The following is a 25,732-nucleotide window of genomic DNA, read 5'->3' on the forward strand; positions in this document are numbered from 1 at the left end:
GCACAGCTGGGGGCAGAGGGTGATCTATAGCAGGCGGCAACGGTGAGAGATTTGTTTTTAGAGAGGTGGATTTTTAAAAGTAGAAGTTCAAATTGTTTGGGGACAGACCTGGATAGTAGGACAGAACTCTGCAGGCTATCTTTGTAGTAGATTGCAGCACCGCCCCCTTTGGCAGTTTTATCTTGTCTGAAAATGTTGTAGTTTGGGATGAAAATGTCAGAATATTTGGTGATCTTCCTAAACCAGGATTCAGACACAGCTAGAACATCCAGGTTGGCAGAGTATGCTAAAGCAGTGAATAAAACAAACGTAGGGAGGAGGCTTCTAATGTTAACATGCATGACACAAAGGCTATTACGGTTACAAAAGTCATCAAAAGAGAGCGCCTGGGGAATAGGAATGGAGCTAGGCACTGCAGGGCCTGGATTCACCTTTACATCACCAGAGGAAAAGAGGAGGAGTAGGATAAGGGTATGACTAAAAGCAATGAGAATTGGTCGTCTAGAACGCCTGGAACAGAGAGTAAAAGGAGGTTTCTGGGGGCAATAAAATAGCTTCAAGGTATAATGTACAGACAAAGGTATGGTAGGATGTGAATACAGTGGAGGTAAACCTAGGTATTGAGTGATGATGAGAGAGATATTGTCTCTAGAAACATCATTGAAACCAGAAGATGTCATCGCATGTGTGGGTGGTGGATCTAATAGGTTGGATAAGGTATAGTGAGCAGGACTAGAGGCTCTACAGTGAAATAAGCCAATAAACACTAACCAGAACAGCAATGGACAAGGCATATTGACATTAAGGAGAGGCATGCTTAGTCGAGGGATCAAAAGGGTCCAGTGAGTAGTGAGGTTGGTTGGGGTCAAGGCGATTCAGACAGCTTGCCGGGCCATCGGTAGCAAGCTAGCATAGGATGGAGGTCTGTTTTTAGCCACCTTGTGCGTTTCCGTCGGTAGGATTAGTGGGCTTCCGTGTGGTAGAGGGGGATCAATCCAATTCTAAAAAATAAATAAAAAATAGATATAGTTATAGAGGCCCAAGAAAAATAGTCTGAAAGGTCTATTCAGATAGCAGCCGATAAGACGGCTAACAATTAGCGGACCGCAGATTGGCATTCAGGTAACGTCGCGACGGAGGAGCCAGCTGGATAAATCCCAGGAGGACTGATGGAACGTCGGTAGTCCAGTTGTGAAGGTTCCGGTGGGGGCTCACGGATAGCAGTAAAACTGGTCCGGATAGGTGATTGTAGCCCAGGGCCAGTGACTGATGGAACTCCATCAGCTGGCTAGCAAAAGGGTATGGAACCTGTGTGTTAATAATTTATGTTTGTTCCGCAGAATCGACATACAAATTGGTGCATTCACCTTATGACATCCAGTCACCACGGATAGTGCAGCTAAATCTTTTAGGGCTGAGAGATCCAGGTATAAAAAGAGGTGACACAACTGTGGAAAGCATTGGAGTCCACATGGTATTCCTTAAGGAGTTTGGTGTCCAGCATCCCTGTTCAACGCCTTTGGGAGGCCTTGTAGAGTCCATGCCCTTGTTTGGGTGTAGGGCCTGAATTGAGAGCTGGTATGAGGGCAAAACAGGTATGGAACACCATGGTCTTGTAGTTTGGGTCTTTGTGTGTTTAAAAGATACACGTTAACGTTAAATAACAATGCGTAAACTATATGCAAATGTTGGCCAATCACAAATAAGGGGCATGTGAAACCAGCTATATGAAAAACATCCAATTCATCATCACCAACAAACAACTAAGTCATGTCGGAAGCTTGAAAACAAGAGAGACCGCTTTTTAAGTTTTGCCAGCCAAGTGCAACCACCCCAGGAGGTAGGATTAATTCTGGTAGGTTAGGTAATACCTGGCAAAAATCAACATTAAGTGTGCAACTCAATGTTAGGAAGGTCTCCCTGATGTTTGGTATACTCAGTTTACATTCTACAGACGTTACTGAGGATTCCCTACAATACTTTTACTGCAGCACCTAGAATAGTTTTTGCTTTATAAACCAGCATTGGGGCATTTATTTGACCTTGGAAAATGTTTTAAAACCCAAATGTAATGCAAATGTCACTTAAATATGAACAAATATGAATCATTGTTCCTGTTTCGACAATTATGTTTCTTATATCATGAATAAATACAGGTTTATTGATATTTTTTCCACCTTTGACGTGGGGGACTTTTATTGAGAAAATGTTCGAAATTCTGTGACCCCGGACTTACTTTGTTAGTGTTGCTGACGAGCCGCTGATGGCTTCTTCCTCCCAACAAAGATGGCAGCTCCTTTAACCCTGCTTTTAATTGTAGCTGTAACAATAAGAGCAGTGTTATTTAGATCAAGTTTAGCTGAGCTTATACCAGAAAGAGTTGAGGTAGTGTCTCCACTAAATGCCTGGAAAAGAGGTAGGCGTTTTATTGATCATCTTTGTAGGGAATTGCTGCTGTTCTGTCTTGCGCTTGCTTGTCAGTATGATGACCCCGCTCGGCTAGCTTGCTATGCAAACCTAGATAGGTGGTTGGACTGCACCACTAAAAGTGTAATTGAGAGTTCTAGTATTGCTAGTTTTAGTGATTCCACAAAGGAATATAGTAACATACATGGGAAGCCAGAGAATAATCAAAGCTAGTTAGCTGCCAATGCATGGTATTTGGCAGGCATTTCGCTACATCCGCAATAACGCCTGCTGAACACGTTTATGTGACCAATAACATTTGTTTTGATGCCTTCTGGAATGGCAATCAATGGAAGGCTAACTAAAAAGCCAAGAAGCAAGGATGGGTAGCTACTGCAACAGTGATTCATGCATGTTTGCAGTATTTTCTAATACATGCTGCAATGTAATTTGCTGCTGTTCCCTTTTATCTATTGGCTTTAACCTCAATATCCTGTAAAGAAACGGAATGACAGGGCGGTATATTAATTATTAATCAGACAGTACATTAGCTCGTGCAAGTCTTAGCTGACTCAACTGTCGGAGTTTAGTCAGCTAGTGCAAGTCAAGCCTTATGATAGCTTATATAGTTTTGGCTTTAATTTTGATGTTGCACTCAAAATGTAAAATGTTCAGGACCAGTTTTTGTACTTAAAAGAACTAGCCCCAGCTATCATGGTTGAGAACAATGTGGACACAACAGCCTATACATTATTTTGGTTCCATAGGTTGATGATATTTTATGGTTGGTTATTTGTAGTTGTGGAAGGCCTGGCTCTCCTGGACCTGGGAGTATCTCCATATGCAGGGGACGTGTTCCATGAGGTCAGTCCCCTCTCGATTCCATTAAACGAGTAACATTCTATCACAATGTGTTGCTTCATAAATGAATACATTCACAAAGTGGTATAATCATGATGTCATCTTCTCTTTCAGACGCCCCTCATTATATACTTCTTTCACTTTGTTATTGATTATGCAGAGATTGTGTTTATGGTGAGTGCAACCTTTAATAAATATACTTATTCAGTAATAACACTGTCTATTATGTCACTATACAATTTGATACCTGTATCAAATTGAGGGTCCAGTGTAATTTGATTGCTAGTTTTGCTCATAGACAATTAGCTGGAACATACATGGATGCTACAGAGAAACCATCGTTTGAGTTTGATTCCCAAAGGTCAAATCCATCCATACATCCATCAATTGTGTTATCTTCCCTCTCTCAACCTGCCCCATAGATGGCAGATGCACTCACTGCGGTGGCACTATACCTAGCAGTGAAGGACTACAACAAGACTGTGGTAAGTGACAAATAATGCCAAAATAAATATAATGCCGATCGTGATGATGTACAGTGTCATGGGATATTATGCATGTCTGCATGACCTAAAAATGTGCTTCAAGGTGCCTTGGGATTGGGTGTTAGACATTTCACTTGCATTATGGGTACAGGAACAACAAGCCTTGGTTTGTGACCTAATAAATACTGCTTACTAAAATTATTTACTGTGCCTATTTGCTACATAGGCCTACTATTTTAGAACATAGGCTAAATGTTTGCTTAGCCGCCCCCGTATCTGGTTGTAGCTGTTGTGACAAACACAGGGGTCTGATAAGTCGAGTCACTTCCTCAAGTGTGCAGTGAATTCAAACAACAGGAAAAACTGAAAGGAGTATCACGTCCTGGCTATATTTTGTCTTCTACTACAAAACACATTTTCACTTCTCAAACAAACTTACTAAAGTTGGATGTGGCAGGTCATTGTCTAGTTTTAACAGGGTGGGTGGCGTGGCGTCTTTATGATGTTTCAAGATACCCTGGGATTGGGTGTCCGAGAGCATCAAATCAGTGACACATTTTTGGTAAATTGTGACTCAGACTGATCTACATATAATAGTGAGTAGTTATTTATGATGCAAAGAGATTTGTAGATCAGTCAGTCGGCAGTCGACTGCAATATTGAAGAATCCCAGACACTTTTGACTTTGCTGTTTCATTATGGGTTCAGGAACAACACAGACTTGGTGTAGTGACACGGCTAGTGGGGTGTGTGTTTCTGCTCCAGTTCAGGAAACAGAAGTACGCCCTGGAGGCTGAGCGCTATCCTCTGGACTGCCTGGAGCTCATCCGCACCCCCAAAGAGATGTACTACATCCCTCTGAAAGTGGCCATGTTGTAAGTACCAGAGAAGGCACAGATCTAGGATCAGCTTACTTTCCCCAGTCCTAACCTTAACCATTAGAGGAGAAAACACAAAACTGACTAGATCAAAATCCAGGGTTAACTTCACCCTACTCCACCTGGCTCAACATAGTCAGCTTAAAGAACAGCTCTGTCAACATTCAATTACACCTTGAAACCTATGGGTGTCTGCCAGTTTTGGTAAACAAAGTGTTTACAACTTAATGGTGACCTTTAGTTTTCGCTCTCTCACCCTGCAGTTACTTGTTGAACCCTTTCACTATCCTCTCCTGTGTGGCAAAGTCAACCTGCGGGCTTAACAATGCAGTCATCGCACTCTTCATTCTCTGTACAGTAAAAGGTATGTGAACAGCAACAAATGACAAAATAAAAACTATTTTGGTGTGACCCAAACCATGTATTTGCTTGTCGTGTCAATAACTAAATTGTTCTCTGATATTGAAGGAAGTTCCTTGATGAGTGCGATATTCTTGGCCTTGGCGACATACCAGTCCATCTACCCCCTCACACTATTTGCCCCGGCACTGCTATACCTACTTCAGGTACGTTTGTATCACTCAGCTGAAAGACTCAAGTTTGCCTCACTTTTCACAAGGTTTCCATCCAATTTGTGACAGGGATCAGTGGTCCCCAGGAGAATGTTACCTGCATAACTGCAAAGTTTGGTGGAGGAGGAATAATGGTCTGGGGCTGTTTTTCTTGGTTCGGGCTAGGCCTCTTAGTTTCAGTGAAGGGAAATCTTAATGCTACAGCATACAATGACTTTCTGGATGATTCTGTGCTTCCAATTTTGTGGCAACAGTTTTGTGGAAGGCCCTTTCCTGTTTCAGCATGACAATTTTTTAAGTGTGTTTTTATTTTTTAGATTTAACCTTTTATTTAACTAGGCAAGTCAGTTAAGAACAAATTATTATTTACAGTGACGTCCTGTAAATAGGAACAGTGGGTTAACAGCCTTGTTCATTTGCAGAACGACAGATTTTTAACTTGTCAGCTTGGGGATTCAATCTAGCAACCTTTCGGTTACGGGCCCAACGCTCTAACCACTAGGCGACCTGCCACCCCAAATGCCCCCATGCACAAAGAAAGGTCCATACAGAAATGGTTTGTTGAGATTGGTGTGGAATAACTTGAGCCCTGACCTCATCAAACCCCATCAAACACCTTTGGGATGAATTGGAACGCCGACTGTGAGCCAGGCCTAATCGACCAAAATCAGTGCCGACCTCACTAATGCTCTTGTGGCTGAATGGAAGCAACTCCCTGCAGCAGTGTTCCAACATCTAGTGGAAAGCCTTCCCAGAAGAGTGGAGGCTGTTATAGCAGCAAAGGGGGGACCAACTCCGTATTATTGCCCATGATTTTTGAATCCGATGTTCGACGAGCAGGTGTCCACATACTTTTGGTCATGTAGTGTAGCATTGTGTGACTGCAAATTTACCTCGACGTGATGGTTAATCTTTGCCTGACGACTAAACTGAATTCTTCCGTCATTCTATGTTCGCTCATACTTCAGTTTGAGACTGCCACCCTTTAAGTTGTTTGTGGTGACGTCAAAATGAGGGGATTTGTACAAAATAAAGCAATCAGTGATTGTATCATCTCTAACCAATGACGCATTTTTAAAACACCGCTTTACTCACGGGTGTTTTGGCTATGGCCCAACCCATCATTTTCTGGGACCGGTCAGACCGGTTAGAACCTGTTCCGCTGGTGTGGCGTACCGTTTGGCTTGCCAGGCAAGGTTATTCTATCAACAATTGTCCAATACATAGTTTCCACCACAGTTTGTAGCATAATTAGTTGTACCGACACAAAATTAACATTCTGTAGACATTTCTGAAATTACACCGAGTCTTCCTATTTCATCACAGCAGTTTTTTTTTTTTTTTTTTTTTTTTTTTTTTTTTAATACACTATGACCTGCGGATTGAAACGTGGTTAGTGATATGTGGTCAGTCACTATAGTCCAAAGTGTCTTCCTCCCCTTGTCGCCTTTCCTTTATATGCATAGACATGAGAACTTTCACCTGCCCAAGTACAGGCTGATTGGCATCCACAATATGGCTTCTAGCCTATGCTTTCAATTCATTGCACTTGAAGGAGTCACAGAGATGTGGCCAAGTTGGACTATTGAGATGCACCCCTGGTGAACTTTCAAAAATCTGTCCTATCCTTGTCCCGTCTACTTCATTGTACTGATCTGTAAGAACTGAACAGGTCACAGGCAGCCTAATAAGGAGCTTCCACCTTTCAAGTCTTTTCCACATCAGTGCAAATTAAGGAGAGTAGAACATGAGTCTACGATCAGGTCTTCTGTGTCCATGTTACCTTATTCATTCTGATCTAGATAAAAGGAAAAACTGATCCTAAATCAGCCCTCCTACTCTGAGATGTTAGATACATTCTGCCTGTGATTTTTTTTAAAAGCATTTGCAACATTAATTCTCTCCCTAATGTTTCTATCTTTCCCACAGAGGTTGTACATCCCAGTGAACTGGCAAAGATCCAGCTTCTGGCTCTTCACAACGCAGTACACCTTCATGTACCTGGGCAGCCTATGTGTCATGGTCTGTCTGTCCTTCTTCCTGCTCAGCTCCTGGGACTTCCTGTCTTCCGTCTACGGATTCATGTGAGTGACGCCAGGGTTGGGGTAATTTCAATTCAAGAATTGACCCGAATTGAAATGGGATTGACCCCAACCCTGATGGACACGTTTACTAAGGGAGTGTTTTTCAGCTTGTTGTTGTAGACCTTAGCATACAATTACTGTTCATTTGTGCATTGAGGATTCACTAATCAGTGTAAATCTGTCATGAATAGGTGTCTTCGGAATATGATTGAGAGAATCTACAACTTTCCTTTATGTGTTCCTTTATGTGTTCCCCCCCCCCCCCAGCCTCTCCGTTCCAGACCTCACCCCCAACATAGGCCTCTTCTGGTACTTCTTTGCCGAGATGTTTGAGCACTTCCGCCTCTTCTTCATCTGCGTCTTTCAGATCAACGTGTTCTTCTACACCATTCCACTCTCCATCAAGCTAAAGTGAGTCCCTCTTCTCTTTAACTCGCAGTATAGTGAGGATAAGGGAGTTGTTTTTTCGTGATTAAAAAGAGCGCAGTTCTGTGGCGAGAAAATACAGTAAACCTCATTATAATCTGGCAGTCTGATTTTAATTTAAACGATTTCTTCAATATATGCGCATTGCTCAGTTCAATAAACTAGTTAAATAATTGCTTCCTTATAATGCACATTGTTGAAGAAATGTTTTAAATTAGATCACATGGCCCGATTGGAATTAGGTTTATGGTGTTTCTTTGCACGAATGAAAATGTCACCCAAGTGTTTGGTCTCCTTTCTATGAAGTGGATATTATACTACCACTTGTGTGGTAGTTAATAGTTCAGGTTAATGAATTAGTAACCACAATGTAGATACCCATTGAGGTACTTGAGAATTATTAGACCTGATTGTGGTCATTGCAATTATGTCAAATGTATGTATTTGTTTGTTAACAAACAGTGTATTTTAAGCTAACACCGCCCCACAGTCTACAATGGTTACGTAAGGTTACACAGTTAGACCTGTTTGGAGGCCTATTATAAGATTAACACAGTTGGGGTTTGTTTTGCAAATCTTTACAGTTGCGTAAGCTTCATGCTGTTTTATGTAATCGTGTTTGCCTACGTTGTGATCACCTCGCTACCTGGATTGTTGCCGTGTAACAACAGAGGTACAACTTCTACTCATCAAACCAAACATTTCTGACAAATCAGACCTAGAAAATATACTGAACAAAAAAATCAACACAACATGCAACAATTTCGAAGATTTTACTATACAGTTAATATAAGCAAATCTCTCAATTGAAATAAATAAATTAGGCCCTAATCTATGGATTTCACATGACTGGAAAACAGATAAGCATCTTTTGGTCACAGAAATGTAAAAAAAAGTAGGGGCGTGGATCAGAAAACCAGTTAGTATCTGGTGTGACCACCATTTGCCTCATGCACCGCAACATCTCCTTTGCATAGAGTTGATCAGGCTTTTGATTTGTGGCCTGTGGAATGTTGTTCCACTCCTCTCCTCTAATGGTCCTTCTGTAGCTCAGTTGGTAGAGCATGGCGCTTGTAACGCCAGGGTAGTGGGTTCGATTCCCGGGACCACCCATACGTAGAATGTATGCACACAGCTTTGGATAAAAGCGTCTGCTAAATGGCATATATTATTATATATTATTCGGTGACTGCGCCAAGTTGCTGGATATTGGCGGGAACTGGAACACGCTGTCGTACACGTCGATCCAGATCATTGCAAACATGCTCAATGGGTGACATGTCTGAGTATGCAGGCCATGGAAGAACTGTGACATTTTCAGCTTCCAGGAATTGTGTACAGATCCCTGCGACATGGGGCCTTGCATTATCATGCTGAAACATGAGGTGATGGCAGCGGAAGAATGACAAAACAATGGGCTTCAGGGTCTCATCATGGTATCTCTGTGCATTCAAATTGACATCGATAAAATGCTACTGTGTTCGTTGCCAGTAGCTTATGTCTGCCCATACCATAACCCCACTGCCACCTCTGTTCACATAACGTTGACATCAGCAAACCGCTCGCCCACACAACGCCGTACACGCTGTCTGCCATCTGCCTGGTACAGTTGAAACCGGGATTCATCCATGGAGAGCACACTTCTCCATTAAAGTTGTTTACGACGCCAAACTGCAATCAGGTCAAGACCCTCGTGAGGACGATGAGCACGTAGATGAGCTTTCCTGAGACAGTTTCTGACAGTTTATGCAGAAATTATTTGGTTGTGCAAATCCACAGTTTCATCAGCTGTCCGGGTTATTGGTCTCCGACGAGCCCACTGGTGAAGAAACTGGATGTGGAGTTCCTGGGCTGGCGCGGTTAGACGTGGTTTGCAATGTGAGGCCGGTTGGACTTACTGCGAAATTCTCTTTAATGACGTTGGAGGCGGCTTATGGAAGAAACATTGAATTCTCTGGCAACAGCTCTCGTGGACATTCCTGCAGTCGGCGTACACTCCCTCAACTTTTTAGTGTGGCCTTTTATTGTCCCCAGCACTAGGTGCACCTGTGTAATGATCATGCTGTTTAATCAGCTTCTTGATATGTCACACTTGTCAGGTGGATGGATTATCTTGGTAAAGGAGAAATGCTCATTTAATATGGATGTAAACAAATTTGTGCCCAGCATTTTAGAGAAATACGATTTGTATGCATATGGGACATTGCTGTAATCTTTTTTTTTTTCCAGCTCATGAAACATGGGACCAACACTTCTCATGTTGTGCTTTATATATTTCTTTCAGTATACATTAATTTCCATTTCAGTGTATATAATTTCCATTGATGTTCCTGGGTATTATTATTGTTGAATATGGACTTGAGCCCATTTTAACCTGTTTATAATTGTATAATTAGCCTAGTGTTAGGTGTTAGATGGAATGCTCTGTTTATTGTATTTGGGTAGAAGGAAAGTACAAAGGGAGCCTGTCTCTGAGGGCAAGAATGATTCCATTAGGGTTGAATAGGAGCCATATGTCTGGAGTTAGAGCTGGTAGATCGTAAATTACCATTTTATATCTTTACTGATTTATACCATTATATACTCCTAATAGGAATTAACTTTTATATATTATTAGGGATAGAAAGTAGTGTTAGGTTTAAGCTCTTTGTGTATATTAATTATCTAGTGGACAGCGGTAGACTGCAAGAATGCGAACTCCCCTAAACTCGAGGCCTTTCCTGTCTGATAAGAAGACTTGAGAGGCGTTGAGGAGTATGAAGGTTCCGGACTCAAGCTTGGATGATAGCACCACCTGCCCGGCAACAGAGATTGATTGTTCATCCTTGACACAAAAGGGGGGGTCTAGTTGGGATGGGGGCCAAGTGTGACGTTATAAACACAGTTGCTTGAGACTTTGTATGGTTTTCTTGCAGCTGCATAACTCAGTGTGGTGAATAGGTCCTCGTCTGAGCTTTCTTTGGTATTCGTCTGGATCATTGAACCAGAACTTAGAACCTAACAAACATCATGTATTAACGTATATTAATGCACATACAATTTTATCTAGAGCGACTTACAGTAGTGCATGCATACATTTGGTATGGGTGGCCCCGGCGTTGTTATAACGGCTGTGCTCTACTGTGCCACACAGACCACATCTGTGTGTATATAATGTATCCCATCTAAACGAGTGACATCTATGCATCCTGTAAATTATTTTGTCTTAAAATTGCTGCCGTACAGTAGTAACACTCTGCTGTCCTCTCTCTGTCCCAGGGAGCACCCGATCTTTCTGATCTTCATGCAGATTGCCATCATCTCCATCTTCAAGTCCTACCCCACCGTGGGCGACATCGCCCTCTACATGGCCTTCCTGCCTGCATGGAATCACTTATACAGATGTGAGTGGTTCCTTCCATAGAGATAGATAGAGGACTTATTTTTGTATCTGTGCCATTATAGCGTCTGAGACTGCATGGGCAGTGCCATTGAGGCTGTCTGCATTTTAAAGTAGTCAATTTTCTTCTTCATGATTGGTTGATCCCTCCTGATGACCTGTTTGGACATGATTCCAACAGAGTCACCAGGAGGGATCAGCCAATGAAGTTGGAAGTCCCACCCAGTTGACTACATTAAAATGGTGGAAGCCCTCAATGGAGCTGCCCATGCTAATATGGCCTTTGGCCGCTATCATTCTCTATGGTTCCTTCCCATGACCCTTGGGTTGTGTTCGATAGGGCACACAATAGCAAACTGTTTTGCAACAGAAGATGAACAAACGCATTACTTATTGGACAAGTTTAGATAGGACCTCCCCACTTTTCAAAGCGCTTTCTTCCTTTTTGTACCTACTGATCTCAAGGAGAGTTTTGTAAACATGTTTATTAGATCAAATCAAATGTTATTTGTCGTGCCGAATACAACAGGTACACAAATACAACAACCACACAGACCAGAGTGGGCTCTGGAAAGCAGATGATCAGGATGCCCTTAAGTTGGACCTGCTCTCTTTTAGCCTCATGTAGTTCATGTGCTATTTTTTATGATAGTTTTATTTGTATATATTTGTTTAACCTTTTAAACAAAAGGCACTTGGCCTGATTTCAGAGGCTTTATTGTACTTTTTATTTTAAAGTAGTCACATTTTTGGGGCGTGAAGATTCCCATGCTTAAAGGTTGAAGGGACTGCATCTTTGGAACATTTGCGTTTTTCTCAATCGTAGTACGTACTGAAGGAAATGGCTATTTCTTGGATTTACAAATGTCACCATCTTTGTTTCAAAGATTAAGCCATGCAAGTTTAAGTACGCCCGGCCGGTACAGTGAAACTGCGAATGTCTCATTTAAATCAGTTATGTTTACAGTGAAATGCTTACTTCCATGCCCTAACCAACGATGCAGTTTTACTCGAGGTAATTGAGGTAATATGTACATGTAGGTGGAGTTATTAAAGTGACTGGGGGGCAATGCAAATAGTCTGGGTAGCCATTTGATCAGCTGTTCAGGAGTCTTATGGCTTGGGGTTAGAAACTGTTTAGAAGCCTCTTGGACCTAGACTTGGCGCTCCGTTACCGTTTGCCGTGCGGTAGCAGAGAGTATAGTCTATGGTTGGAGTCTTGGATTTGAGTCTTGATTTTTTTAGGGCCTTCCTCTGACACTGCCTGGTATAGAGGTCCTGGATGGCAGGAAGCTTGGCTCCAGTAATGTACTGGGCCGTACGCACTACCCTCGGTACAGCCCCGCCTTATCTCAGCTCACTGGTCAACATAGCAACACCCACCCGTAGCTCGCGCTCCAGCAGGTATATTTCAGTGGTCACCCCCAAAGCCAATACCTCTTTTGGCCGCCTTTCCTTCCAGTTCTCTGCTGCCAATGACTGGAACAAATTGCAAAAATCACTGAAGCTGGAGACTTATATCTTCCTCACTAACTTTAAGCATCAGCTGTCAGAGCAGCTTACCGGTCACTGTAACTACACAGCCCATCTGTAAATAGCCCATCCAACAACCTCAGCCCCATGTTATTTTTTGTTGTTGCTCTTTTGCACCCCAGTATCTCTATTTGCACATTTATCACTCCAGTGTTAATGCTAAATTGTAATTATTTCGCCACTATGGCCTATTTATTGCCTTACCTCCCTAATATTACTACATTTTCACACACTACATAGATTTTTCTATTGTGTTACTGACTGTACGTTTGTTTATCCCATGTGTAACTCTGTTTTTGTAGCACTGTAAATGAGAACATTGTAAATGAGAACTTGTTCTCAACTGGCCTACCTGGTTAAATAAAGGTGAAATAAAAATAAAAAACATGTTGGTTTTACAGACTCAGACAGGGAGAGGTTGAAAATGTCAGTGAAGACGCTTGCCAGTTGGTCAGCGCATGCTCGGTGTACACATCCTGGTAATCCGTCTGGCCCTGTGGTCTTGTGAATGTTGACCTGTTTAAAGGTCTTACTCACATCGGCTGCGGAGAGCGTGGTAGTTTGCCCCCGGTGATGCGTTGTGCAGACCTCACTACCCTCTGGAGAGCCTTACGGTTGTGGGTGGAGCAGTTGCCGTACCAGGCGGTGATGCAGCCCGCCAGGATGCTCTCGATTGTGCATCTGTAGAAGTTTGTGAGTGCTTTTGGTGACAAGCCGAATTTCTTCAGCCTCCTGAGGTTGAAGAGGCGCTGCTGCGCCTTCTTCACGATGCTGTCTGTGTGGGTGGACCAATTCAGTTTGTCTGTGATGTGTATGCCGAGGAACTTAAAACTTGCTCCCCTCTCCACTACTGTTCCATCGATGTGGATAGGGGGGTGTTCCCTCTGCTGTTTCCTGAAGTCCACAATCATCTCCTTAGTTTTGTTGACGTTGAGTGTGAGGTTATTTTCCTGACACCACACTCCGAGGGCCCTCACCTCCTCCCTGTAGGCCGTCTCGTCGTGGGACCATGTTGCGTTTGTCTTCTTGTTCAGTATAGTACACTGAGTGCACAAAACATTAAGAACACCTGCACTTCCCATGAGACTGACCAGGTGAAAGCTATGGTCCCTTATTGATTTATTAAATCCACTTCAATCAGTGAAGATGAAGGGGAGGAGACGGGTTAAAGAAGGGTTTTTAAGCCTTGAGACATGGATTGTGCATGTGTGCCATTCAGAGGGTGAATGGGCAAGACAAAATATTTAAGTGCCTTTTGAACGGGGTATGGTAGTAGATGTCAGGCGCACCAGTTTGTCAAGAACTGCAAAGCTCCTGGGTTTTTCACACTACAGTTTCCCGTGTGTCTCGAATGGTTCACAACCCAAAGGAAATCCAGCCAACTTCACACAACTGTGGAAAGCATTGCTTTCGACACCTTGTAGTCTATGCCCCGACAAATTGAGGCTGTTCTGACTGCAAGGGGGGTGGGGGGGTGCAACGCAATATTAGGAAGGTGTTCTTAATGTTTCGTACACTGTATATTGTCCATGTATTTGATGTATTTGTTTTCTTTGTGTCTTCCAGTCTTGAGAAATATATTTCTGGTGTCGGTCGTGTTGTTGGCTTGCTCCGCCTTGTTCCCCGTCCTCTGGCACCTCTGGATCTACGCTGGCAGCGCCAACTCCAACTTCTACTACGCCATCACACTGCTCTTCAATGTGGCACAGGTGAGTGGGCTGGCATAGGCAGCAAAGGGTAAGTTAGCATGGGGACAGGCAACTTCAGGGATCATCAACTAGATTCAGCCACAGGCCATATTTTTTTTTTCTTGGACGGATGGTCGGAGGGCCGAAACATAATTACAAATCATTTGTAGACTGCAAATTGACCGCACGAAGCCAAAAACAGATATGTTTGACTAAAACAAAATAATTTCAAACCTGGCTTACATTTGTATACAATCACGTCTCTCTCTTATATGTGGGAATAGTTGGAAACAGATTTCTCAAATGTAAATATTTCCTGGGGTTTATAATGTCTTATGTCCAACAATAAAACTATATTTTTTGCTCATCTTTGGGGGCCAAATAAAACCACCCTTGGGCCAAATTTGGCGCACGGGCCATCAGTTGGGGACCCTGTCCTTGGGTATGGCCAAGTATTTTGCCTTGGGATTGAAATGCTAGTAGTATCATATTTAACATTGTTGGTCTTGAGCTAGGGTATGTTAACTGCCACAGCCTGCTATACCCAAATGGCACCCCTGGGGCATCTCACCAAGATCAGTGATACAGTGAGTCTGGCTACGGACCAGAATTTGTCAAGTTTGTATGTAAAAGAGGCTTATGATGTCACCTATAATGAATAGTGGAGGCAGTAAAACAGGTAGACTTATTGGGGGACCTTCCCAAGCTCACAGATAGACATTCTAAATAAACGGCAGCCTTTTTGCATTTGACAACCGCAGATATCTTTTCCTTCAGTGTCAGCTAACACTCACAAATCCCTTGTCTGGAGTTGAAATCATGGTAATACAGAGCGAAGACTTAGTTACAGAGGGGACCGGAATGCAGGACTGTTTGTCCTCTACCATGTCCTTCACTAATTCATCTGCTCTGGAATATTCTGTAGAAACCAAGGTTTTGGGTTACCTGTCAGAGTATGACTATGATATCACTGTCTAACACTGTTTAATGGAGAGGCAGGTAAAACTGGGTGTAAGACGCTTTGGGATAAAATAGCTCATTTTAGTCCATTGAGACTTTTCTTCCTGGTCTTCTCAGCTAAGGACATAAGCAGGATCCGCAAAGACTGAACAAACACTCTATTTTCATGTCCGGAGCAGAAAAGGACGATAATGGTGTTTTGGGGGGGGTCATTCATAATTTGACGGTGTTGGTTCGAACAAAACAAGGCACTTCTTAAGTTCACACACAACTCTGGCCATTTGGGACTATTATGGAAGGATTCCCAGATGAAGCCTGTTCAGAGACTTTCCAGTCTGATCAATTATACACTTGAGCAGACTATTTATAAAAACTGATCTGTTAACATATGTTGTTTTCGTAGTTGTGAATGGTATTTAGATGACCGGTGTGAGATTGGGGTAAACCTGCCTGTCAGTTTTGAGAGAAACAATCTGAGATCAACCTGGTCAGTTTTGCTAGCTGACCGCTTTGGCTGAATTATATTTCAAATTTCTCTTGATAGTGTACAGGTTGACTTTGCCTGAGATTACATCATTTCAAAGGAGGAGGCCTAACCATTCCACACATGGTTTGGAGATGCTCCCAGACTGTTTATGTTGCAATGTTTAAAATGTACAGGTTATATAAGATGTAATATATTATATACAGTGGGGCAAAAAAGTATGTAGTCAGCCACCAAGCAAGTTCTCCCACTTAAAAATATGAGAGGCCTGTAATTTTCATCATAGGTACACTTCAACTATGACAGACAAAATGTCAGACGTGTCCCCCTGCTTAAGCCAGTACATGTCCAGGCCCGTCTGAAGTTTGCTAGAGAGCATTTGGATGATCCAGAAGATTGGGAGAATGTCATATGGTCAGATGAAACCAAAATATAACTTTTTGGTAAAAACTCAACTTGTCGTGCTTGGAGGACAAAGAATGCTGAGTTGCATCCAAAGAACACCATACCTACTGTGAAGCATGTGGTCGGAAACATCATGCTTTGGGGCTGTTTTTCTGCAAAGGGACCAGGACGACTGATCCGTGTAAAGGAAAGAATGAATGGGGCTATGTATCATGAGTGAAAACCTCCTTCCATCAGCAAGGGCATTGAAGATGAAACGTGGCTGGGTCTTTCAGCATGACGATGATCCCAAACACACTGCCCGGGCAACGAAGGAGTGGCTTCGTAAGAAGCATTTCGAGGTCCTGGAGTGGCCTAGCCAGTCTCCAGATCTCAACCCCATAGAAAATCTTTGGAGGGAGTTGAAAGTCTGTGTTGCCCAGTAACAGCCCCAAAACATCACTGCTCTAGAGGAGATCTGCATGGAGGAATGGGCCAAAATACCAGCAACAGTGTGTGAAAACCTTGTGAAGACTTACAGAAAATGTTTGACCTCTGTCATTGCCAACAAAGGGTATATAACAAAGTATGGAGATAAACTTTTGTTATTGACGAAATACTTATTTTCCACCATAATTTGCAAATAAATTCATTAAAAATCCTACAATGTGATTTTTCTGGATTTTCTTTGTCTGTCATAGTTGAAGTGTACCTATGATGAAAATTACAGGCCTCTCATCTTTTTAAGTGGGAGAACTTGCACAATTGGTGGCTGACTAAATACTTTTTTGCCCCACTGTAGCTTGTAGCTGTGAAATCAGTTTGATGGGAGTACAGTACCTAATAACTGTTGAAATTAAACTAATCACAGATGGATATTACTTTGTTTCTTCTCAGATCTTGCTGGTGTCGGACTACTTCTACGCGTACCTGCGGCGAGAGCACCACCTGACCCATGGCTTGTACCTGAAGAGGAAAGACGGCAGCGAGGCCACTCTGGTTCTCAAGTAGACGTCATACTCTCACACGCACGCAGGCAGGGATTGGACATGGGTGACAGACCCATACCTGACTGTCAGTGACTCTGAACATTACCCCACCCTTTGAGTTCTTATTTCTGAGGTCTTACGTTTAAGCAAACATCTACCCACCCACCCAACCAACCAACCAACCACCTGCCACCCCCATAGACCAAAGCCATAGTGTATGTGAAGTTACTTCTGGTACAGAAATTAAGGATGGAGCAGACATGGAGTTGACGAGGGTGGGATGGAAGATGGATGCCTTTTGCTCTTTCCATGCTCTGTCGCTCCATTGAGTAGATGACAAATCTTGTTGTGGCGGGTAGGTGATGATGTTGCTTGTCCTTTTCTTTTGCTTCATTTGGTCATAGTTTTTTTCCTGGATTTCCTTTCTTATGCTTTTAGGAATTGCTGTCACTCATTGAAAACAAGCACATGACTTGAGCAGATGTGAGCCTTTGGGTACATGGAGTACACAGGAACCAGACAGTTCTGCATTTAGGCTGTTTACCAGCAGAGGGCGTCGCTTGAACATGAAAACCACAGGGGCTTGTCAGTCAATCTAGTGTTTACTGGAAGAAACAGCCACCACATCTGGGTCGTGTTCATTAGGGCGCGCAACTGAAAATGTGTAAAAAAAACATATAATGCATTTCTTATTGTCCAAGTAGTTCACCTGTTCCAGTATGTTGTATTCTGTTTAGTGCCTAATGAACAAAACCCTTTATTTTGTGTTTTACTAATACACTTAACACTTTGTCCTACAATAACTGTGTACCACATGTTGGTAAGTTGGCACTCTTCTCTCAATGGGGATATCTGATGGGCCTAACTACTGCATTGTCACTATTTGCAATACTATAGGAAAAAAAGATATTGGGATAAGACACGTGTTTACTGGAGTGTCTTATCTGAGAAAAATGTAGTCAGATAACCCTCTACCCAGTGAAAATGAGATATGATCTAGATTCCTCACAATCTGAACTCTCGTGATGCACTCTGCTTGTTGAATGTGATCCAGCATGAATGTTCATGTATGCCATTTTTATGTGTACATATACAGTATTTATTTGAAAGCACTAATTTTGTTCAACATTTTTCTTCTATAATTTTCTAATTGTTTTGATATGTTTCTGTATTTGTTTTTTCTTCATGATATTAAAGACCAGGGTGATTTTAAAACGTATCATGTTCCATTTGTTGAATGAGTGGCTATGAATGATGACTAGATTACAGGCTTTTGAGTTTGTTTTTTTTTGGAAGCATACAGGTAGTAGATATGTGCAGCACACTGGAAACCTGTTCTGGAGTAGCCTACTGGATCACCCATTTTAATCCATAGCAGTAAATTGATCAGCTGAAGTCATCAAGAGCCGACCTTCTGGCCAATCATTAGCCCCTGCAGGCCCTCCCTTCTGAAATGTTCCAGACCCTCTGTCTATGGTTGAATCCAAATCACCCCCTTCCCTTGGCTCTCCATTTGCACTTTCATGCACACCTGCACAACTCATTTGTGACAAGTGTCCCAAAGCTGAGGGAGTGAATTCTCAAGGGTGTAGCCACTTCGACCAAGGCTGCAGTCTTCAGAGCGAAGGGATATCCCGAATTTGCACAAATTCATGGAGATGCGTGCCTGATCATATTCTACATGCATTTGTTTGTCTGATTTTGTGACTTGACACATAACAGATTAAATACCTCCCAAATAAAACAACTGTTACTCAGGTTTAAATTATAAAACGGCATGGGGAATTTGTTCATTTGAATTTCATTGTTTTATTTAAAAGTGGAACATGAATTGCATCTCACTTAAGTCAGGAGTGTGTTCCGAAGTTGATGGGTTTATTGATCCCCTCCGCCACTCTTCGGAAATAACCCTCGGTTTCATCAGCAACACTTGACGACGGTGCAGTTGGAAACTATTCAGACCCCTTGACTTTTTCAACATTTTGCTACGTTACAGCCTTATTCTAAAATTGATTCAATTGTTGTTCCCCCCCCCTCATCAATCTACACATAATACCCCATAATGACAAAGCAAAAACAGTTTTATTTTGCAAATGTATTCAAAATAAACATGAAATATTACATTTACATAAGTATTCAGACCCTTTGCTATGAGACTCAAAACCCAGACGACGCTGGGCCAATTGTGTGCCACCCTATGGGACTCCCAATTACGGCCAGTTGTGATACAACTTAGATTTGAACCAAGGTGTCTGTAATGACACCTCTAGCACTGAGATGCAGTGCCTTAGACTGCTGCGCCACTCGGGAGCCCAAACATGGCAACCGTCTTGGACCTGCTGGAGCAACAGTCCCGGTCCACTACATGAGCTGGGGGGCTGGTATCCCAGCGAGTCGGTACCGCTTCATAAGGCCGGCCACCGTGGCTAGCAGGCCCTCGCCCTCACCAGCAGTGAGGACACAGTTGTTGAGGACATGCCTGTGTTACGCCCCTGAAAACAGGGGAGAAATAATCACGAGAGTGATACGATGTCGTTTTCTCAATTCAACTTTTAGTTGAATGAGAAAAGACCGCGATTTCCCCAGGAATATGGGTGGAGACCAGAGCAATCGATCTCCGGCTCATATATTAAGAGCATTTCGTAGATCACAGATTAACACTTTTAGGCACCACAAAATAAAGTAATCAATATAATGTTTACACATTACTCTCACAATTCGTACCCTTTGTACGCTTGACGGATTTTAACTTTAACACCATTATATGAATGTTATCAATCTCTATCAACTAATACTGAATGCATCTTTTTAACCTTAGATGTTTTAAGATCCTCACATACTTGAACTTACTAATACTTTTTAATGTATAACAGGCTATGAATATTTCCTGTCACACCTGTGTTCATTCCCCACAATTTGTGGCCCAAGCACCCGTGTCCGAAGCGTAATCTGCAAGCTTCTTGGTCATCTGTAAAGAGAGAGGGCGTCAGTGGGTTGCAGGGGGAGGAAGTATGGTATACTTTCAATATGTTGTGACAAGTGTTACCATCTTCGTGGAGTCCATCTTTAAGATGGGCCCAAAGACAGAGGTGAACCTGGCCTTCACCTTGTCAAGCCACAAAAGCACATCCATGCTGTACACGGTCAGCAGCCAGACGGGTGAGGGCACCACTGGCATTTCTGGTAGTGGTGGGAACTGTGGCCGGATGGCGCACGAGGCAAGGAAGTGCTTGCACTCGCCGCAGTACTGTTTAGACCGCCGCATCCAGGCTTCGCAGTGGCCCTTACACAGCTTGGTGTATAGCTGAGTGATGCTGTTTCCCAAAGTGCGCTCCCTCAGCATTCCCACAACCGCCAGGTCACAGGAACACCTGGAGAGAGGGGCAGTGAGAAAAGGGTGAGAGACATTTAGTCTACTCAATTGTACTGTACTACTACTACAACAAAGAACAAAAACTACTACAATTAATTCTAATTGTGTATATGAACACTGAAAATAAAAATTTAAAATGCATTTCTACACTTACCTGTAGTTCAGAATCGCTGGAAACTGGCAGCGATGCGCAGGGTCGAGACGTCCAGCGACCAGCCCACCACGTTCTTCTTACACCGAGGGCACTCCAGGTACTCAGTGGCCAGGAGATACCAATCCTTGATGTCCGAGACCCTCCGGATAGTCTTGTACAGCACAGCCTTGGTGAGGGTGGTGTTACACCCAGGCTGGGTGCATGTCTGCTTGAATGCCCACATACAAACGGGCATCCAGAGGAACAGCGTACATGCAAAGAAGGGGTCGGGTGATGCGGGTGGCTGATTGTAGACCGGCCGGGGTTGGGGAGGGTACCACCATGGACGCAAGTCTGTGATGAAATTGGGACCTGCTCCTGGTAAACAGCGTCCTGCCAATCCAGCAGCTACATTTAAGAGAGAGGAGTTAAAGAAAGAGTTAAAATTACTAGAATTGGAAGATTAACTTTCCAGTTCGACCCAATATAAATATCTAATTACCATTTATGTATTTTTTATTCACCTCAGCACTTTCTTGGGCAGGCCTTGGAGGCAGGAAGGACAGCCGGGGCACATCCTCCTCTTCTTCTCTGCCCCAACAGGACAAGGACAGGAGCCTGGGATGAATTCAGGGGGATCTGGTCCAGGACGGCAAGGGGTGGGTCCTGGGGGGCACGGGATGGGTCATCAGCCGGACGGGAGGCAGGAGGCAATGGTGGAGGGACCTGTACGTTCAAGGCTTCATACATCATTTTTGGTAAAATTATGATTAAATGACTGAACAAATCATTTTAAATGGAACTGTAACTAAGTAAACTTATACTCTGTTTTATTATATCTGATTAACAATATGAGTTCATACGATGGGATTGTTTCACACGGACAAGGAGTAATTAAAGTTAATGAACACCATTACAACTAGGAAGAAACTAATGGGTTGTGTACTGTGTAAACAGATAAGGTCGTTAACCTATGGTTGAACCTACAGAAACTTAGCTCTGGGGTTTTTAGACAAGACAGTGAGTGCATTCCTAGGTTTTCTGTTAATTAGAACTGTCAGCTCAGTGGTGATCGGTAATGTTGAGGGGTCAAAAGTTACTTGGGAGTGTGTTAGTAAGTTAGAATGAACTTTTCACATCACTTTGTCCCGGTCGAGAGAAGGGGATTCTGTTAAAACAATGAAATGACGTCATGATTTGTATATAAACTGTTGCTCGTGGTAAAGTGGGAGCGCGCTCCGAGAATAAATTCTGTTACCTATTATTGAAAGACTGGTCTCCGTCTATTTTATGCAAACAAGAATCTTACAAATTCTCATAAAATAGATTAAGGGTTTTCAATTAATGAAAGCACATTGGCATAATTAAATTACAGTAACAATTGGTCCTTCGAGTGGATTCCACAAACTTGCCTCTGTCATCCGAAGGGAAAGCCGAAAGCCGTAAACGGAAATGAGTCTGACTCGTTATTTAAAGACATGGCCTCTGGATTGAGGTTTAGAAAAACAGCCCGGTATTGATCTGAAGGCAACAGAGAAGGTGGCGGAATCGAACCGGCATTGCATTTCCCAGTCTACAGGACAAAGGTAAATAGTCTTTATTCTCGAATTTGGGAGGAATTATTTAACATATTTTTGATTGAATGCGCTAAAGGAGTTTGGATTTAATCAATGATAGGTGCTTGAATATTCTGAACAAATACAATGGGTGTCTACTTTGTGTTTTAACCAAAATCGCTAGGAAGGAAACAGGTCTGAAATTACTCGTGGTAAGGTGCACTACCAAAACTAAACTAGGACTTAATAAATCTTGGTCTTACAAGCCGAAATATTTTTTAAGGGTGAGATATAGTACGTATTGTTAGATGGGACGGTCGTTCTGTACAAATAGGATAGCCATTAATTCAAAAGACATACCTAAACAAAGTTTTAACCTAAGTAGTCTATCTGTATATGGGAAGTAGTCTGACAATGAAAAGTAGCAGATAGATATATTAAAACAGGTGAGAATAAATTATTACTGAAAGAAATTCATATCTAAGGGGTGGAGAGGGAAACCGATTCTAGAGTAGTGAGATATGAGATATTAACGTTGAAAGTCCCAAGGAACAATAGTTTATAATGAGCTTATAATTGCATACGGGTGAAATTTAATGTCCGATCAAAAGTCATCTATAGATGAGGTTTCCAGAAAGGAGAAATACATACTGATTATCATTAACCAGTTGGATTTAGGGGGCGCTATTTTAATTTTTGGATGAAAAACGTTCCCGTTTTAAACAAGATATTTTGTCACGAAAAGATGCTCGACTATGCATATAATTGACAGCTTTGGAAAGGAGACACTCTGACGTTTCCAAACCTGCAAAGATATTGTCTGTGAGTACCACAGAACTGATGTTACAGGCGAAACCCAGATAAAAATCCAACCAGGAAGTGCCCGCATTTTTTAAAACCGCTTCATGCCAATGACTCCTTATATGGCTGTGAATGAGCTACGAATGAGCTTACGTTTTTCACGTTTTCCCCAAGGTGTCTACAGCATTGTGACGTCTTTTTAGGCATTTCCCTTGAAGAATGGCTGTAAGGGACCATATATGGCATGTTGTCACATGGTGTCTCCCGCAGAAAACCTTGCGTAAAATACTGAGGTAGCCATTTTTCCAATCGCTTCTTATGAGAAGCCAACTGCCTCGACAGATATATTATCGAATATATTTGTTAAAAACACCTTGAGGATGGATCCTAAACAACGTTTGCCGTGTTTCTGTCGATATTATGGAGTAAATTTTGAAAAAAGTTTGGCGTTATAGTTGTAGCATTTTAGGGTCGATTTCTCAGCCAAGCATGATGAACAAACGGGAGCTATTTCGCCTACAAAAATAATATTTTTGGAAAAAAGGAACATTTGCTATCTAACTGGGAGTCTCCTGAGTGAAAGCATCTGAAGTTCTTCAAAGGTAAATGATTTAACTTGGTTGCTTTTCTTATTTTCGTGAAAATGTTGCCTGCTGCCAGCAGAGCCTAGCATAGCATTATGCCATGATAAACTTACACAAATGCTTATCTAGCTTTGGCTGTAACACATATTTTGAAAATATGAGATGACAGTGTTGTTAACAAAAGGCTAAGCTTGTGTTTGAATATATCTATTTCATTTCATTTGCGATTTTCATGAATAGGAAAAGTTTCTAGGGGTATTTATATCCGCTGCGTTATGCTAATGCGTTTGAGGCTATGATTACGCTCCCGGATACGGGATTGCTCATCGCAAGAGGTCAAATCTTATGATTAATGATTTGAGTTAAAGGGGAATTATCATTACGTTTAGTTTATAGTTCACTTTTGAGTTTCTGAAACGAAGTAGCATAGTGAATGCTAGTTAGGCGTTTTGTGTTCTTCTGGGAAAATTGATGTTTAGGTGTCTCACTTTTAGATTATTATAATCTTGGGGAGAGTGGGTGAGATTGAGGCCATAAACGACCAAATTGAAAAAGGCCTGGAAGTTTTGTTTATTCATTAAGGTTTGCAAATATATACACATAAACCATTTGTTAGGACTATTTGTTTTAGTGCAAAGGCATTTTAAAGAGGCGCGCTCACATATGGAACTTTATGAGTTTTTATTTTATGAGTTTTAATTACACAAGTGAATTTTTTTATTTTAAGGATAAAGGGTTCTTTAATATGTCTAATGTAGTATGGAACATGACTATAAAAGGGTGGTATGACCTATTGACCTTATCATGGCTATCTTTTGGGGTCTGATCAGCCTCAGGGGAGAGCCATTTGTATAATGAATTTGTGGTCATTTGGGTTACTAGTTTTAAGCTAAATTAATCATAATGGAGTTTTAGTTTGGGGTTAGAATTATTGTTTGAATCAGTGATGAGAAAGTGTTTCAGGATTCTGTTTTACAATATTAGCTGTGAAGTTTTTGAATTGGCTATTATTGACTTGGTATTATAACAGAAAAAAAATCCTATTTATAATTGAGAATAAATAGGGGGAGATAAAATATATTGAGGTTTGGATAGGAGATATATTAAGCTAATAGGGCAGGGAATTACATAGAAAAATAAGTTTCAGTTCTTAGGGGTGATAAATTACTTGTAGATAAGGTATTCCACACTATGCAACATATATTAAATTCATGTTATTGTCAGATAGAATACTGAGGATCCCGGAAGGAACGAGCTTATTAGTGTAGGAAGGATTTGATATGGTTAGCATTTGTTTTTGTAACGTTCTGAGTGTGATGGGTGAGAAGTCAGGCACAGGAACCAGAGAGTTCAGGGGAGTGCTACTTTAATGCACAAAAAACGGCCAACATAAGCCAACCCCACGAAAACACAGGGTGTATAATACAACAAACGCCCCAAACAGGGGGACTTAAACTGTCCAGCAAAACCCACGAAATGGGAAAACACGTAACCCATAGACGTGCACACAAGTTTACACAAAACAGAAGGTCACAATAATTAATCCCGCACAAGGAACCAGGCGGGCCGGCTGACTAATAAAGCATCACTAATTATACCCAACTCAAAACAGGTGCACTCAATAAACACATAAGGAGGGGGAGTAAATAATCAGTGGCAGCTCGTAGGCCGGCGACGACGACTGCCGAGCGCCACCCGAACGGGAAGGGGAGCCACCTTCGGTCGGAGTCGTGACAGTTTTGGCTTTGTTTGATTATTAGGAGTTTTATTTAAATAGTATTAAATTTAACAGGAATATATTACATCTGTGATGATTTGGGATTATTGTTAGGATTAAGATAGATTGATTAAGGAAATGTAAGGACTTTAGAGATTGCCACTCATAGACATGTTTTTTCTAAAATCAATGATTTTAGATAAAGTCAAACAGTGAGAAGCTGAGGTATTTGAGAGATAGGAGAGAAAAGGGTTACTGTTTAAATCGGTAAATATATATATTTAAGAAAATATATAAGTAGCACAGATACTTCTTAAAGTAGATAAGACACTTGACAGAGAATTGGTACAGGATTGACATGAATGGACGCCCAAGGGAGAATTGGACATGTGGAAAATGAAAGGGGCGCTCCTACGTGATGAAGTCAAACATAAGGATA

At 42.0% G+C, this 25,732-nt stretch overlaps 1 protein-coding gene across 1 annotated transcript; it reads left to right on the forward strand.

Annotated features, from left to right (window-relative positions):
- Nucleotides 1–2,245: 2,245 nt before the first annotated feature.
- LOC118370055 (phosphatidylinositol glycan anchor biosynthesis class U protein-like) lies at nt 2,246–18,344 on the forward strand. The gene is made up of 12 exons (XM_035754843.2): nt 2,246–2,416; nt 3,206–3,270; nt 3,382–3,441; nt 3,690–3,752; nt 4,518–4,627; nt 4,894–4,994; nt 5,099–5,196; nt 7,132–7,286; nt 7,554–7,697; nt 10,971–11,095; nt 14,191–14,333; nt 17,038–18,344. Exons 1-12 carry the CDS (start codon nt 2,287–2,289, stop codon nt 17,149–17,151), a joined length of 1,308 nt encoding a protein of 435 aa, XP_035610736.1. The 5' UTR covers nt 2,246–2,286; the 3' UTR covers nt 17,152–18,344.
- The last annotated feature ends 7,388 nt before the right edge of the window (nt 18,345–25,732 follow it).

Source organism: Oncorhynchus keta, chromosome 37 (genome assembly GCF_023373465.1).
Source record: "Oncorhynchus keta strain PuntledgeMale-10-30-2019 chromosome 37, Oket_V2, whole genome shotgun sequence".
In the NCBI taxonomy this organism is placed as follows: domain Eukaryota; kingdom Metazoa; phylum Chordata; class Actinopteri; order Salmoniformes; family Salmonidae; genus Oncorhynchus; species Oncorhynchus keta.

Bases quoted from the DNA above. Each gene is read 5' to 3' on its own strand.
- LOC118370055 (XM_035754843.2), top strand. From the start codon at position 2,287: ATGGCAGCTCCTTTAACCCTGCTTTTAATTGTAGCTGTAACAATAAGA. The intron at 3,753-4,517 runs GTAAGTGACAAA...TTTCTGCTCCAG, and splicing joins AGGACTACAACAAGACTGTG to TTCAGGAAACAGAAGTACGC. The intron at 14,334-17,037 runs GTGAGTGGGCTG...GTTTCTTCTCAG, and splicing joins TGCTCTTCAATGTGGCACAG to ATCTTGCTGGTGTCGGACTA.